The sequence below is a fragment of the Taudactylus pleione genome, unplaced genomic scaffold, assembly GCF_031769625.1.
Source record: "Taudactylus pleione unplaced genomic scaffold, aTauple2 ptg000484l, whole genome shotgun sequence".
Taxonomy (NCBI): domain Eukaryota; kingdom Metazoa; phylum Chordata; class Amphibia; order Anura; family Myobatrachidae; genus Taudactylus; species Taudactylus pleione.
In genome coordinates, this window is record NW_028284886.1 from 2,286,810 (window position 1) to 2,299,450 (window position 12,641).

The window sequence follows — 12,641 nt, forward strand, 5'->3', positions numbered from 1 at the left end:
AAGAGACTGGTCTACGCATGCGTGCTGTCAGCGGCCATTGACGTGTCATTGCACCGTGCGGCCACCAGATGGTGGTAGTGCACCGTGTGATAACTGCGGGCGCATTCGCAGTGTTCCTGCGGCAGATTGGTCAATCTAGGAGAGCCAAGGCATGTGCAGTCAGGGGAGGTCGAGCCATACTGTCCCACTGCTGAGATTTGATATAAAAACGATTAGAATAATACAAAGAATATATTTATAACTTATAGACATCATCTTTGTAATAATTTTCAGTGTCGGCGCTAGGTGTCTTTGCACCCAACGCCATTCCGTGTTTCCCCTCCACCCGCTCCTTCCATGTGTCCTCCCTCTCACCTTATAATTATACCTGCGACACATGGGTGGAGTGTGGGGATTATCTCTGGTCGGACCCGGCGCCCCTGTGCGGCTGCACTGACAGAACGTGTCAGGAGCCAACCCTCATCATTTTTATAGTTAACACTCACCAGCTTTGTGGAGCTCCCTGGTACTGCAGAGAGATGAGAGATGAGGCAGCAACAGCTCAGCCTCACTTCTGTATAGTCAGACACTGCTTGCAGAGCTGGAGTCGGGGCCACACCACGGCCAGTAAGCTGCACAGAAAGAGAGCTAATAGAGATATGCCACTGAGTAAAGGGGAAGGGGGGGGGCTTGAGCACTTATGGATGCCTTGGATGTGTCATGTGACCAGGAAGTGCACTGCAGTGTTTAGAGATCTGAGCTCAGTCAGCAGCAGCAAGAGAAGACACAGTGATGCAGGTAGGAGAATCAATGGATACTGAAGCTTTGTGTAGTGAGGGGAGAGTTACAGTGAGTAGGGGGTGAGAGGCTCCCAGCACTCAGACCCATCTCCATGTGTACCTCCCCAGCCATTGACCTCACCGCACATCACCGGAGAGCGCTTTATTCATGGGGCGTAAACTGCTCTGGATGCCACAGATAATAGTAACTAACAACAGATCCTGGCTTCTAGTGTAGATGGACTGTTTGCTCTGTTGCGGACATGACAGTAGCTTATTGCATTGAAATTAGTTCAATATGTAACTTAACATAAAGGAAAAGAGGGGAAAAGGAAAAAAGTAGATGCCATTGAGCCCTGGTTCGGCAGAAGAGTACGGTGATGTGCAGGGCCGGCCTCAGGGCAACTAAATTGTGGGGGGCCCCATCAAGACACACAGAGCCCCCCTCTTCCTCCTAGCCACCCTGAGCCTACCGTCCTCCTACCCCCAATGCTTATTGTTCCGCCACTGACTTACGTGACCTCCCTGCAGAGCTGCTCCCTGGTTCTCTCATCGGCATCGCGGATATAATGGGTCACGTGGCGCCGGTGAGAGGACTCGGGAGCCGCTCTGCGCTGTATGCTGCGGCACTGACTGTGCCGATGCATACAGTAACAGCGGATTGTGGCAGTGAGCCTCAATCCGGGAACAGGTGCCGCTGGACACCTGTTCTCGGCAGGGTCACACCGACCCTGTGTGGGGGCCCCTCCATGTGTGGGGGCCCAGGGACAACCGCCCGTCGCCCCCCCTTAATCCGGTCCTGTTGATGTGAGTGGGGATGTGAATGTACTTGGAGCTACCATACCCAAGTTTTATTTACTATCGGTTTGCTATGGAGCCTACCCATTATAATTTATGGTGGCCCAGCGGAAATGAGGGAGCCAACTCACCACGATTTGCAGCAGCAGCAGACACCAATAAAGTATTTATCCGGCACAGGGACAGCTTCCTAAAAAAATATCTCTACCATTACTACTTTCACCTCTACCGTGTAGCGTAAGTTAAAGAGCGGGATACAGCGAGCTAACGAGTTCCTACAGTAAAACTTTGTTTTCTGAGCTTGAATGGACAGTGGCCACATCAGGACAGCTACGTATAACGGACCCGTTCAACTTAATGTGTAGGCCCCTCCATACTGAGGAGACAATGGGCCTCATTGATCAATGAGTGATATTCTTGTTATCACTTGTTACTAATATTAAATTGTGCTCCAACCAATCAGCTCCTGTCATTTTTCAAACACATGACAGTTACGAGCTGATTGGTTGGAGCACCATTTAAGATTAGTAATAAGCAATAATAAAAATATCACTCATTGATAAATCTTGGCCTATGAACTTTAATTTCCTCAGGACGCTACTAATGAATGCATTTCAAATGCAAACTAGCACTAAAAATGGTAAAATAACATCAGTGAGGTACCTGGTCTCACTCCTGTACATTTATCACTACGTAACTAGGTGTGCCTGTCTCTCTAGCACACGGGTTCTCAAACTCAGCCCTCAGGACCCCAAACAGTGCATGTTTTCCAGGTCTCCTCACAGAATCACAAGTGAAATAATTAGCTCCACCTGTGGATCTTTTAAAATGTATCAGTGAGTAATGATTAGACTTATGCACCTACCAGGCGACCTGGAAAATGTGAACTGTGTGGGGTCCTGAGGACAGAGTTTGAGAACCCCTGCTCTAGCATGTAGGAAATTAGTTTGGAACTGTGATGCTGTACATCTGTTAAGCCGGGCATACAATATGCCATTATCGTCTAGATCCACAGACTATCAGCGGATCGAGCTGATAATCGCATAGTGTATGGCTGCAACTGATCAGCATTCGGGCATGAGAAAACTTCCAACATGCCGGACTGATACGCTCATCAGCGGTCTGCCGCATCTGGCAGTGTATGCGCTGCTGCGGCTGACTGCCCAAAATTCCTCCTGTTCATTCACAGGAACAGGGAGATGTTTTCTCCCTTGGGGAGGAGCGCAGATATTGTGTGGCCATACTGTGAAATATCTCACTATGTATAGCCACGATATCTGGTGGGTTCCAGGCTGTCAGATAAAATATCTGTTGGCGGGGGCGTAACTAGGTATTTAAAGGCCCCTTAGCAAAAGTTTGTCTAGATGTACAAAGCCTTGGAGAGTCATAAAGTACCAACCAATCGGCTCCTTTCATTTTTCAAACAGTCTATAAAGTGACAGTTAGAAGCTGATTGGTTGGTACTTTATCTCTCTCCACTCTATCAGTCTCCAAGGCTTAGTGGAGTGGTTCTCAAACTTGGTCCTCAGGACCCCACACAGGTCACATTTTCCAGGTCACCCAGCAGGTGCACAGGTGTAGTCATTACTCACTGACACATTTTAAAAGATCCACAGGTGGAGCCAATTATTTCACTTGCGATTCTGTGAGGATACCTGGAAACATGCTCTGTTTGGGGTCCTGAGGACAGAGTTTGAGAACCTGTGGCTTAGTGCATTTCCCCCCACATATTAAATTTACCTAATTTTAACATTTTCTCGGATTTGACAAGTACAGGTTAAGTCTCCCATATCCAAAATGCTTGGGACCAGGGGTATTTTGGATAACGGAATATTCCATATTTTGGAATATTTGCATATCATAATGAAATATCTTGGGAATAGGATCCAAGTATACACACAGAATGCATTTATGTGTTATATACACCTTATACACAGCCTGCAGGTTATTTTATACAATATTTTCAATAATTTTGTGGTTCAAGCAAAGTTTGTGTACAGAAATGAAATTCATTAATGTTTCATATACACCTTATACACACAGCCTGAAGGTCATTTTATACAATATTTTTAATAATTTGTGCTTTAGACAAAGTTTGTGTACATTGAACCATCAAAAATCAAAGGTTTCATTATCTCAGTCATGCCAAAATTATTTCGTATTTCGGAATATTTGGATATGGGAGACTCAACCTGTACAAATAATTGTTGCATTAATTAAAAAGTTTAAGCTAAGGTATTGGACTACATAGGGTACTGATCATTTGGCTTTAGATGAGACACATGACAGAAGCTACAGTCCCATCTTCTGGTTGTTATTAAACCTGTTAAGCGGAGGACCCTGACTTTTATGGCTGAAGAGTGTTATATGGGGAATATTTTGACTAATAATTGCCTTATACTAATTGTTATCTAATAATCCTTCCGAAACTATTGAAAAAAAAAAAGGTGACAAATCTTTCTGCATATTTGGAAATGTATTATTATGAAGATATTTATTTTATGGGGACAGTGCAATCTGAAATACAGACACACACACTATATATACACACATATATATATATATATATATATATATATATATATATATATATATTTCATAAGGTTCACAAAAACAGGATAGGACCCCAGGTTGCTTGATTATAATGGGTTAGGGTGACCACCTGACCACCTCTGTATAGTATTAAATATGTAGATGAACAATTAAAGAATTATGCTCATTTGTATTTGATCCAGGTGATTTATCGACAGTGATTTCTGATATAGTGGGGCCACAAGATGAATTTTGGTTGATTTAGATGTTGAATGTCTATATCTTTCTATTTCTCATGAGATCCGCAGTAGAATTGTCTTTATATTTTTGAAAAATCAGGGGCTTGGTATGAACGTACAGAAGCTCAATCTTTTTCTCAAACAGAATTGTTTTTCCTTTGATGGTAAACATTTTCAACAGTAGCATGGCACAACCATGGGATCAACCTGTGCCCCTTTCTATGCCTGTCTGCATCTCGGTTGACTGGAGCAATTTGAGGTGTATCGTTTGGGAAATTGGGCCACATGCAGCCCTATGAATGCTACATTGACAACATTTTTATGATGTGGGCAAGCTGGTTGGTGCAGGGATCCTCTGTGCCATCGGCAAAGTTTCAACTTGCAGCCCCTCCTACCCCTATACCCACTTCCCCGCCCCTCACACACACTTGACTTTCATAAAACAAAAATAATAACTCTTACTTCCTCCTGTTGGCTTGCTGGGATGTGGTCCAGATTCACCAATGTCTGATGCAGACAATGAGTGTGATCAACGTTGTCCAGACTCCACTTCTGCCCACGGGCATGGGACTGCAGCAACACCAGTCCATTATTTAAAATTGGTTGCTGCTGTCATAATATGTAATGACCATAGTAGCCAACTTTTTAAAAAAATGTTTGGGAGTGCTCTCGTTACCCCCACCCAACATATTTGTGGAGCTCAAGAAACAAATCGGAGTTGTCCCCTAGGATTGTAATCCAAGCTATTATTACTATTTGTATCCATACAGTTCCTTTATATTGCAGTGCAGCTGGAAGCTTTAAAACATACAGATTTAGCCTTGCTTTTATATTTCTTCCCTACAGTAAAAGAAAATCAGCACAGCGGCTTTTTTTTTTTTTGACAATTTGTTTTTGGCTGTAATATGAAAATCTAATTTGTGAAGTCTGTAAGGAGCCCTGTTTTCAGCTTATCCTATGTGATTTGTATATATCCTGTACTTGTAGCAGATGAGCCACCATTCTCTCCAAGGCAGATGCAGTTACCAAATCAACAACAACAACAACAACATGCTCCTGAGACACACACAAATAGCAACGAACACGTTATATATAGAAAAACAATCTTTACTGCAGTGACGTGTAACACGACGGTTCAGAGTGCTGTTTGGGAGATGCAGTTATCGCAGGTACATATACATTATATTTATATATATTTACACAATCATTCTATACATTTTTTTGGTATTATTTTGTTTTTGTTTTTTTTTACAAAAATAGGACTTTTAACCACCTTAGGGCCGGAAGGCACTGGGTAGTGTTGCCCTGCAACACAGTCCGCCTCTTCCAGTCCTGAAGGGGTTAAATCTCTTTCGGCTGGCCTGGCTTCTCCGTATTAAGGTTCTGTGACGTTCGATGCAATATTTAGCACAAGTGATGCACTAAATGGTGGTGGAGAATACAAGGTACCATAAAAGGGGGTTTGGGAATGGTTTGTGGTCTGCTAAGCTCAGCATGGGAGTATCGGATCAAAGGGAGCTCAGGGATAGTAGATTGCAGCTGGTTACATGCAAAGGGACAAAGGTAGGAGACTCCAAGCTTGGGACCAGGCTGCTATTGTGGCTGAATGCCCCCCTGTACAGTGGCATGTTCATGCGATCAGCGTTTAGGTGCTGCAACCTCGCTCCCATCTGCCCTAATTCACTTTGGCATAAGTCTTGACTTTTTGGACTGTTGGTGGTGCAACATTTCTAGATATCCCTGTTTAAGTACAGCTATGTGACCTAGTAAGTGACTTTACTACAGAAGCCTAAAATGGTGCTGTAGCCAACGAGAGACAGGGTTCAGCAGTTTGACCTCCCTTCCAGGATTTGGTGCCTGTAGAGATGCACCTAGACCCTTCATCATTAGCAGGGAGACTCAAAGTCAGTATTAGGGATCCCTAGACCATCACTTTATTGACAGGTGCTCAGACTTAGTGATCCGGCTGAGGTCTACAGCGCCTCCGCACCTGGCTGGAAAGTGCTTTCGCTTTGACGTAAGGTTTATTCACCCTGTAAACACTTTGCAGGACAGTATTGTAATACGGCTCCCAAATAAGTTAAGGCAACGAATTCTTGCTGCGTGAAGATATCGACTAGAACCAAACACTTGGCGACCAGGGCTGGACATGGCCCGTTTGCTTCTCCTTTGAAGAACCTGCTTAAACTTTAAAATACAGAGAAATCTCAATCCAAGGAAGCCAGGCAAGGGATGCAGAAAATGTCACAAAGCACCTGGCGTGGAAGGGGTTAACATGCCCCGCCCCTTGGGACCTTATAGCAGTAGGAGGAAGTGGTGGTAGAGAGGGCGTAAGGTGCTGGCGGGGGAAGCTGAAAGCGTGGGTCACAGTTTCTTTACTGTCCGATACTGTGGGTGAGAGCCTCCTGGCCGGGGTCTGGTGTTCAAGATGTCTACGCTCTTGCGGCTGGAACAGATCACGTCGCGGATGAAGCTGGCACAGTCCGAACACACGTCCTTCAGAGCAGAACCCTGAGCGTAGATGTGGGGGAACTGACCCTCTACGTTCTTCCAGGATAGGCCGCTGCAGGATCTAGACAACAGAGTAAATAGGTCACAGTGTAACCAGCCAGCATGAAGTACCATAATAACAGAAGAAATAGTCAGTGGTCCATAAAGAGTTAAGGGAAGGTAGTGGCTTTACTGGGGTTGGTGTCACCCAGCGTGCCCTCACAGGGAAGGGGCATGGCCTTGCGACACGCCCCTGTTATCACTCTGGGAGCATAGCCAGCACTCCCTGATATGCCGGGCTGCCCCCAGAGACTCTTCCCGCACTGCCGGATCCTCCTAAGTTGCCGGGAGCCGGGGATGCACCATAACATCACATTGCAGTGCTCGGCTCCCGGTCACTGAGGAGGAGCTGGCATCTTGGTGTCCGGTCACCCCCCTCGGATGGTGACACCTGGTGCGGTCCGCCCCCCCCCCCCCTACCCCCCCTATAGTGACGCCACTGGAGAAAGGTGATTTGGATAAGATATGTTACATTGGGGTGGGATAGAGCAAGAGATCATTAGTTTTGCATAAACCATGCTTATTTATTATAGCATTAGAAGTAGATTACTGTATTGATACTATATGTAATATACACAGGTGCTATAGTTAATCTGATTCATTTATACACGGTATAACTAATTATATATTCCTCTGCTGCCAGTTCCTGTCCAGGGTCATTCATTTTATATTATCTTCATTGTTCAAAATGACTTCTGCATGGGGAAGAGCACATAAATCAGGGGTATTCAAAATGCAGTCTCCAGCTGCTGTGGAACTACACATCCCAGCATGCCCTGCCACAGTGTTAGCAATCCCACTTGTTGAATACCCCTGACATACATACGGTATTCTGCAACTTTATACAGGGTCTCGTATGGATGTCACAGTATTTCTATTAAATATGTTCATTTAAAATAAATAATATTGCCCAGTTGATAATAAAGATGATTTATGGGTGACATACAGATATAACCCCCAACAGGATCTCTGCAGATGAACGGCCAACTGTTCTCCAGAGTGTTAACACCATTGATTCAACCAACTAAAAGGGAGCAGTGGTCATAGATGCCCACCAGGTGGCGCTGCTGTGTAGGGGAGAACAAACTAATCTTGCAGACTAAAGTTATATTTTCAGATTCACTTGATACAATCATCTGATTTCTCAAACATAGAAGTAGTTATATCTACAACTGCTTCATTATAAGTATTACTGCCACTGCAAGTGTTGAAAATCAAATGAGGCGATAAATAGAAGAAAAAAACAAAAAAGTTAGGCGGATGGAGTTGCCTTTACACGCGGTTGGGTTGTAATACTCTCTAGCTATAGGATATTTCTTAAGGTGGCCATACATCTGCGACGGATCGTTGCGAACGGAAATTTGCAATCGCCCACCATCGATGTTCTGCTATCCATTGCCGGATCACAGACATTTGCCATGTTAAATGTCGGCGATTTGCCGATCGCGGTCATTTTTTGATCGCGATCGTCAAATCGCCAAAATCCAACATGTTGGATTTCTGCGATCCTGCGATGCCGGGTTGCAGCAACGTGGCAATCCATCGCAGACAGATGAGGCCCATTAGTGACGTTACCCAATGTATACTTACTGGAAGGTGTCTTTCTTTTTGTGGGAATTCCCACTTGTGCTGATTACTCCCAGGGGGTTTTCAAACCCCACACTGTAGACTGGAATGTGCCCCAACTTCTTAGCAGGAAGCTTCATCTGTTGTAAGAGAGATAACTGGTGAGTGTCACTGTGACTAATCTGGTCTCCTTGCCCTAAATATGCCACCTGGGCAGCAGTTTCTAAGCAGTTATTTAGCTTCTGACCAGTTTTGGGGAGCAGTGTACCCGCCCTATTCATTGCTGAGAACACAACTTAGTGCAATAAAAAAAATGCATATACTGTACATGTCATGGGATGTAGCCACAAGGTCGACAATGACACTACAATGTTGACATCTTATGTCGACAGTGTCAAAATGTTGACAGGCAACATGTTGACATGTGAAATGTCAACATTAGCATTAAGCTCCAGGGGGATGTTAGGGTTAGGCTGTGTGTTGGTGGAGGCAGGATTAGGCTGCGTGGGGAGGATTAGGGTTAGGCTGCGTGGGGAGGATTAGGGTTAGGCTGCGTGGGGAGGATTAGGGTTAGGCTGCGTGGGGAGGATTAGGGTTAGGCTGCGTGGGGAGGATTAGGGATAGGCTACGTGGGCGGGTTAGGCTGCGTGGGAAGGGTTAGGGTTAGGCTGCGTGGGAAGGGTTAGGCTGCGTGGGAAGGGTTAGGGTGCGTGGGAAGGGTTAGGGTTAGGCTGCGTGGGAAGGGTTATGGTTAGGCTGCGTGGAAGGGGGAGGGTTAGGCTACAGGCAGGTTTAGGCTGTGGGGTGAGGGGGGTTATGGTTAGGCTGTGCGAGGAGGTTAGGGTTAGGCTGTGTGTGGGTGGAGACAGGGTTAGGCTGTGTGTGGGTGGAGACAGGGTTAGGCTGCACACAGGAGGATTAGGCTGCAGGCAGGAGGTTAGGGTTAGGATACAGAGGGGTGGTTAGTGTTAGACTGCAGGCGGGAGGGTTAGGGTGAGGCTGAGGGGGGTAGGGTTAGGCTGTGTGTGGGTGGAGACAGGGTTAGGCTGCGTGGGGAGGGTTAGGCTGCACACAGGAGGATTAGGCTGCAGGCAGGAGGTTAGGGTTAGGATGCGGAGGGCTGGTTAGTGTTAGGCTTAGGCTGAGGAGGGTTAGGGTGTGGGGGGGGGAGTTAGGGTTACACACTAAAGGGAGAGTTAGGGGTACGGATAAGGAATAGCAGAAAAATACTTAACCCGGAAGTGATGGTCACATGACCATCGGGAACCGGAAGCCGTGCTGGGTCAGCGGAAGCAGACCTGCGCAGCTAAGTCACCGCTGGGGACGATATATTGACATGGTAACATGTCAACATTTTACCACTGTCTACATGATGACTGCCGACATGTCATAGCATTATGCCAAAATCAAAACATTTTATGTAGTGCTTCATTTCAGCAACAGACATTTAGGGATATGGTAACTTTCATCATGAAGCTACTACGACATTATATTACACACACACACACACACATTATATTATACACACACACACACTGACATTATATTACACACACACACACACACACATTATATTATACACACACACACACACACTGACATTATATTACACACACATTGACATATTATACACACACACACACACTGACATTATATTATACACGCACACACTGACATTATATTACACACACACACACACTGTATATACACATACACACACACACACAGTATATACACAGTATTCCCTGCAAATATACAGCATTTTGCCTATCACTGCAATTGTGGGCTGGCTACTTGAGGGACAATCATTTTATTTGATAAAACTAACCAAATAAATAATTACTTAAGAAGTAAAAGCCGGTGACTTTATAGTGGTGGCACACAGAGAATATTATTTATATTTTATAGGCATTCTATAGGGAGGGAAAGGCAAGGATAGGAAAGATACACATTATAATGACATTTTAACAGTTACTTTAATTCAGTTATTGTAAAGCAAGAAATATAAAGGTTTATCTTGTATCTTATAATGCTATTATATGGTCCATGAACATACAGTATATAAAGGTAACAGTGCGATGTGACTACACAAGCAATCCAGAGGATAGGAAGAGAAGAAAGGTATCACTTACACTAATGTTATTTGCACGGACATCCCATTACCATGGCAAACCTCCGTAGTAATAATACACCGTGATGCCTACCGGATGCCATCTGATATTAGTACGCATTTAATTACAGAAGTGAAATAGATTGAGATCTATACCAGAAATAAGCCACCTTTCTCGCTACAGCTGTGCATAAACTGCAAGCCTCAGGCCACTGGCTGGAATGGCATGCTGGGACTTGTAGTTCCATGACAGCTGTAGAGCCACAGGTTGCCTTGGATATGCACTAACATGTGAAATCTCACCTTGACACTGCAGGAGCCGCAAGCCGACCTATGAGCAAGCAAAACGAGATCAACATTAATTTTAGCTGAAGCTCCCCCATCTGACACGGATTGTGACCTAACAGGGATTATACATTTTTAGTGGGATGATCATTTCAGAGACTGCAGCAGACGGGAACATAATTATTCTGAGACCGCAACTGTGCTACCAAAATGTATATACAGAGGAGTCCTCATGCATCCAGCCTCAATACGCCACCGAGCGTGACATGCCTGGTGTGAGTGAGTCGCCAGGTTCTGTGCTAATCTGCTAGCATGGGGTGTCTTTTAGTGCAATGTGACTAGGACGGCACTGATTAATGTGATATGTGACACTTGTATATCTGGGTGCAATGGAGACTGTATAAAAAGCAACACGGAAGTTGTTGCGGAAAAAGGCCACGGCTGCTGAATCGTGGCACTTAGTATACAGACTCAGTCGCACACAGATATACAGGTATCACGATCAAATTAAGCAGCACAGTCTCCTGGTGCGTCCTAGTCTCACGGAACCTGGCGTGGGGCTGTTTACGGCCACTGCAGCAAAGATGTGTGAGAACACATCTGTAGAGCCCATATCCAGCCCACTTCATATGTTACTAGACGTAACGTGGCCAGTGAGTCGGAGCCAGGACTGATGTGGGGAAGCAGGGCCAGCCACTACTCTCACAGTCCCGTGAGATTTGTTAACGGTGGGATCAGCAGCTCGAGGACCCCGCAGGGATTTGTGGCCCTGGCAGCTGGGAGACAAATGAAGAGATATGGGGACATGATGCATCCCCTCTGCATCTTGGTGCCATTAGTTTAGGAAAGTTGTGTATTTACAGACATATTAGTTAATTATATGCATTGTGTATCTTTCTGGTAGATTCTATGTGTAGGTTTTATTTTACAGTGTTTATATGACGGTCTCTTATGATGTGTTGTATCATGGTATCTTCCTGGTCACAGTGTAGGTGGGTGGTTTTGGGGAGGGGGTTTTTGTGCTGGCATAACACTGTGGGTGAGTGAGTGTAAAGGGGAGGTCTCTGGCTTCATGGCAGACCTACGCCAGTCTCTCATCTCCATTACTGTAATTAAGGCTGCGGCCGTTTCTCCCCACATTCTGTGTTATGGAGCTACTGTGGTCTCAGATACCCGTTTTGCAGTCTCTAGCACCTTTGTAATGAGCTACACAATCTGGTGACCACGGAGGGTTAGTCCTTCTCACCTTTTACAGAACAGACAGGTAGCCGGCCAAGAGAAGAGAGGAAACTTTGTACGGCAACAGCAGCAAACCTAAGAAAGAGAACATGGGAGTCGTTGAGGTGTCTGTGTGACCTCGGTACTTGTCAGCTGAGACTCAGGGGGGGGGGGGGGGGGGATCTATTTACTAAGCATGTAGGTGATTCTGGCTGCAGGATTTGAAAGGGCAATTTAAAAGGTCACTCAGACTCTGCCTGTTCAGAGAAGCACCTCCCTCCTAACACGCTAGCCTAGTGCCACAGCAGGGCACTGATGCACCCTGGAATGGCCCTGCTGCCCCCTACACGTGACGTCATAACATCACAGACGTTTGGGCTGGGACCAGGAAGCTGGAGTTTCTGGATCACCAATAGGACCCTTAGATCAGTATTTTTGGGAACCCACTACCTCTCACATAGCTCTTGCGGGGTCTATGCCGAAAATGTACCCAATGCTGTGCTCATCCTGCAGAATAACAACACTTTACTGAAGATCTAGAAGAACGAAAGTCTGTTTCAATGGCCGATATTGGATTTATTCTTT

General features: G+C 45.4%; 1 protein-coding gene across 1 annotated transcript in view; it reads right to left on the bottom strand.

The window, feature by feature from the left end:
• Nucleotides 1-5,557: 5,557 nt before the first annotated feature.
• Nucleotides 5,558-12,641, bottom strand: part of SPIRE2 (spire type actin nucleation factor 2) — a 42,344-nt gene continuing 35,260 nt past the window's right edge. The window contains exons 12-15 of the mRNA XM_088449418.1: nucleotides 12,085-12,152; nucleotides 10,857-10,884; nucleotides 8,468-8,583; nucleotides 5,558-6,899 (exon numbers count right to left, since the gene is read on the bottom strand). Coding sequence (XP_088305544.1) covers nucleotides 6,692-6,899; nucleotides 8,468-8,583; nucleotides 10,857-10,884; nucleotides 12,085-12,152 — 420 coding nt within the window. The 3' untranslated portion in view covers nucleotides 5,558-6,691. The remainder of the gene's footprint in view (nucleotides 6,900-8,467; nucleotides 8,584-10,856; nucleotides 10,885-12,084; nucleotides 12,153-12,641) is intronic.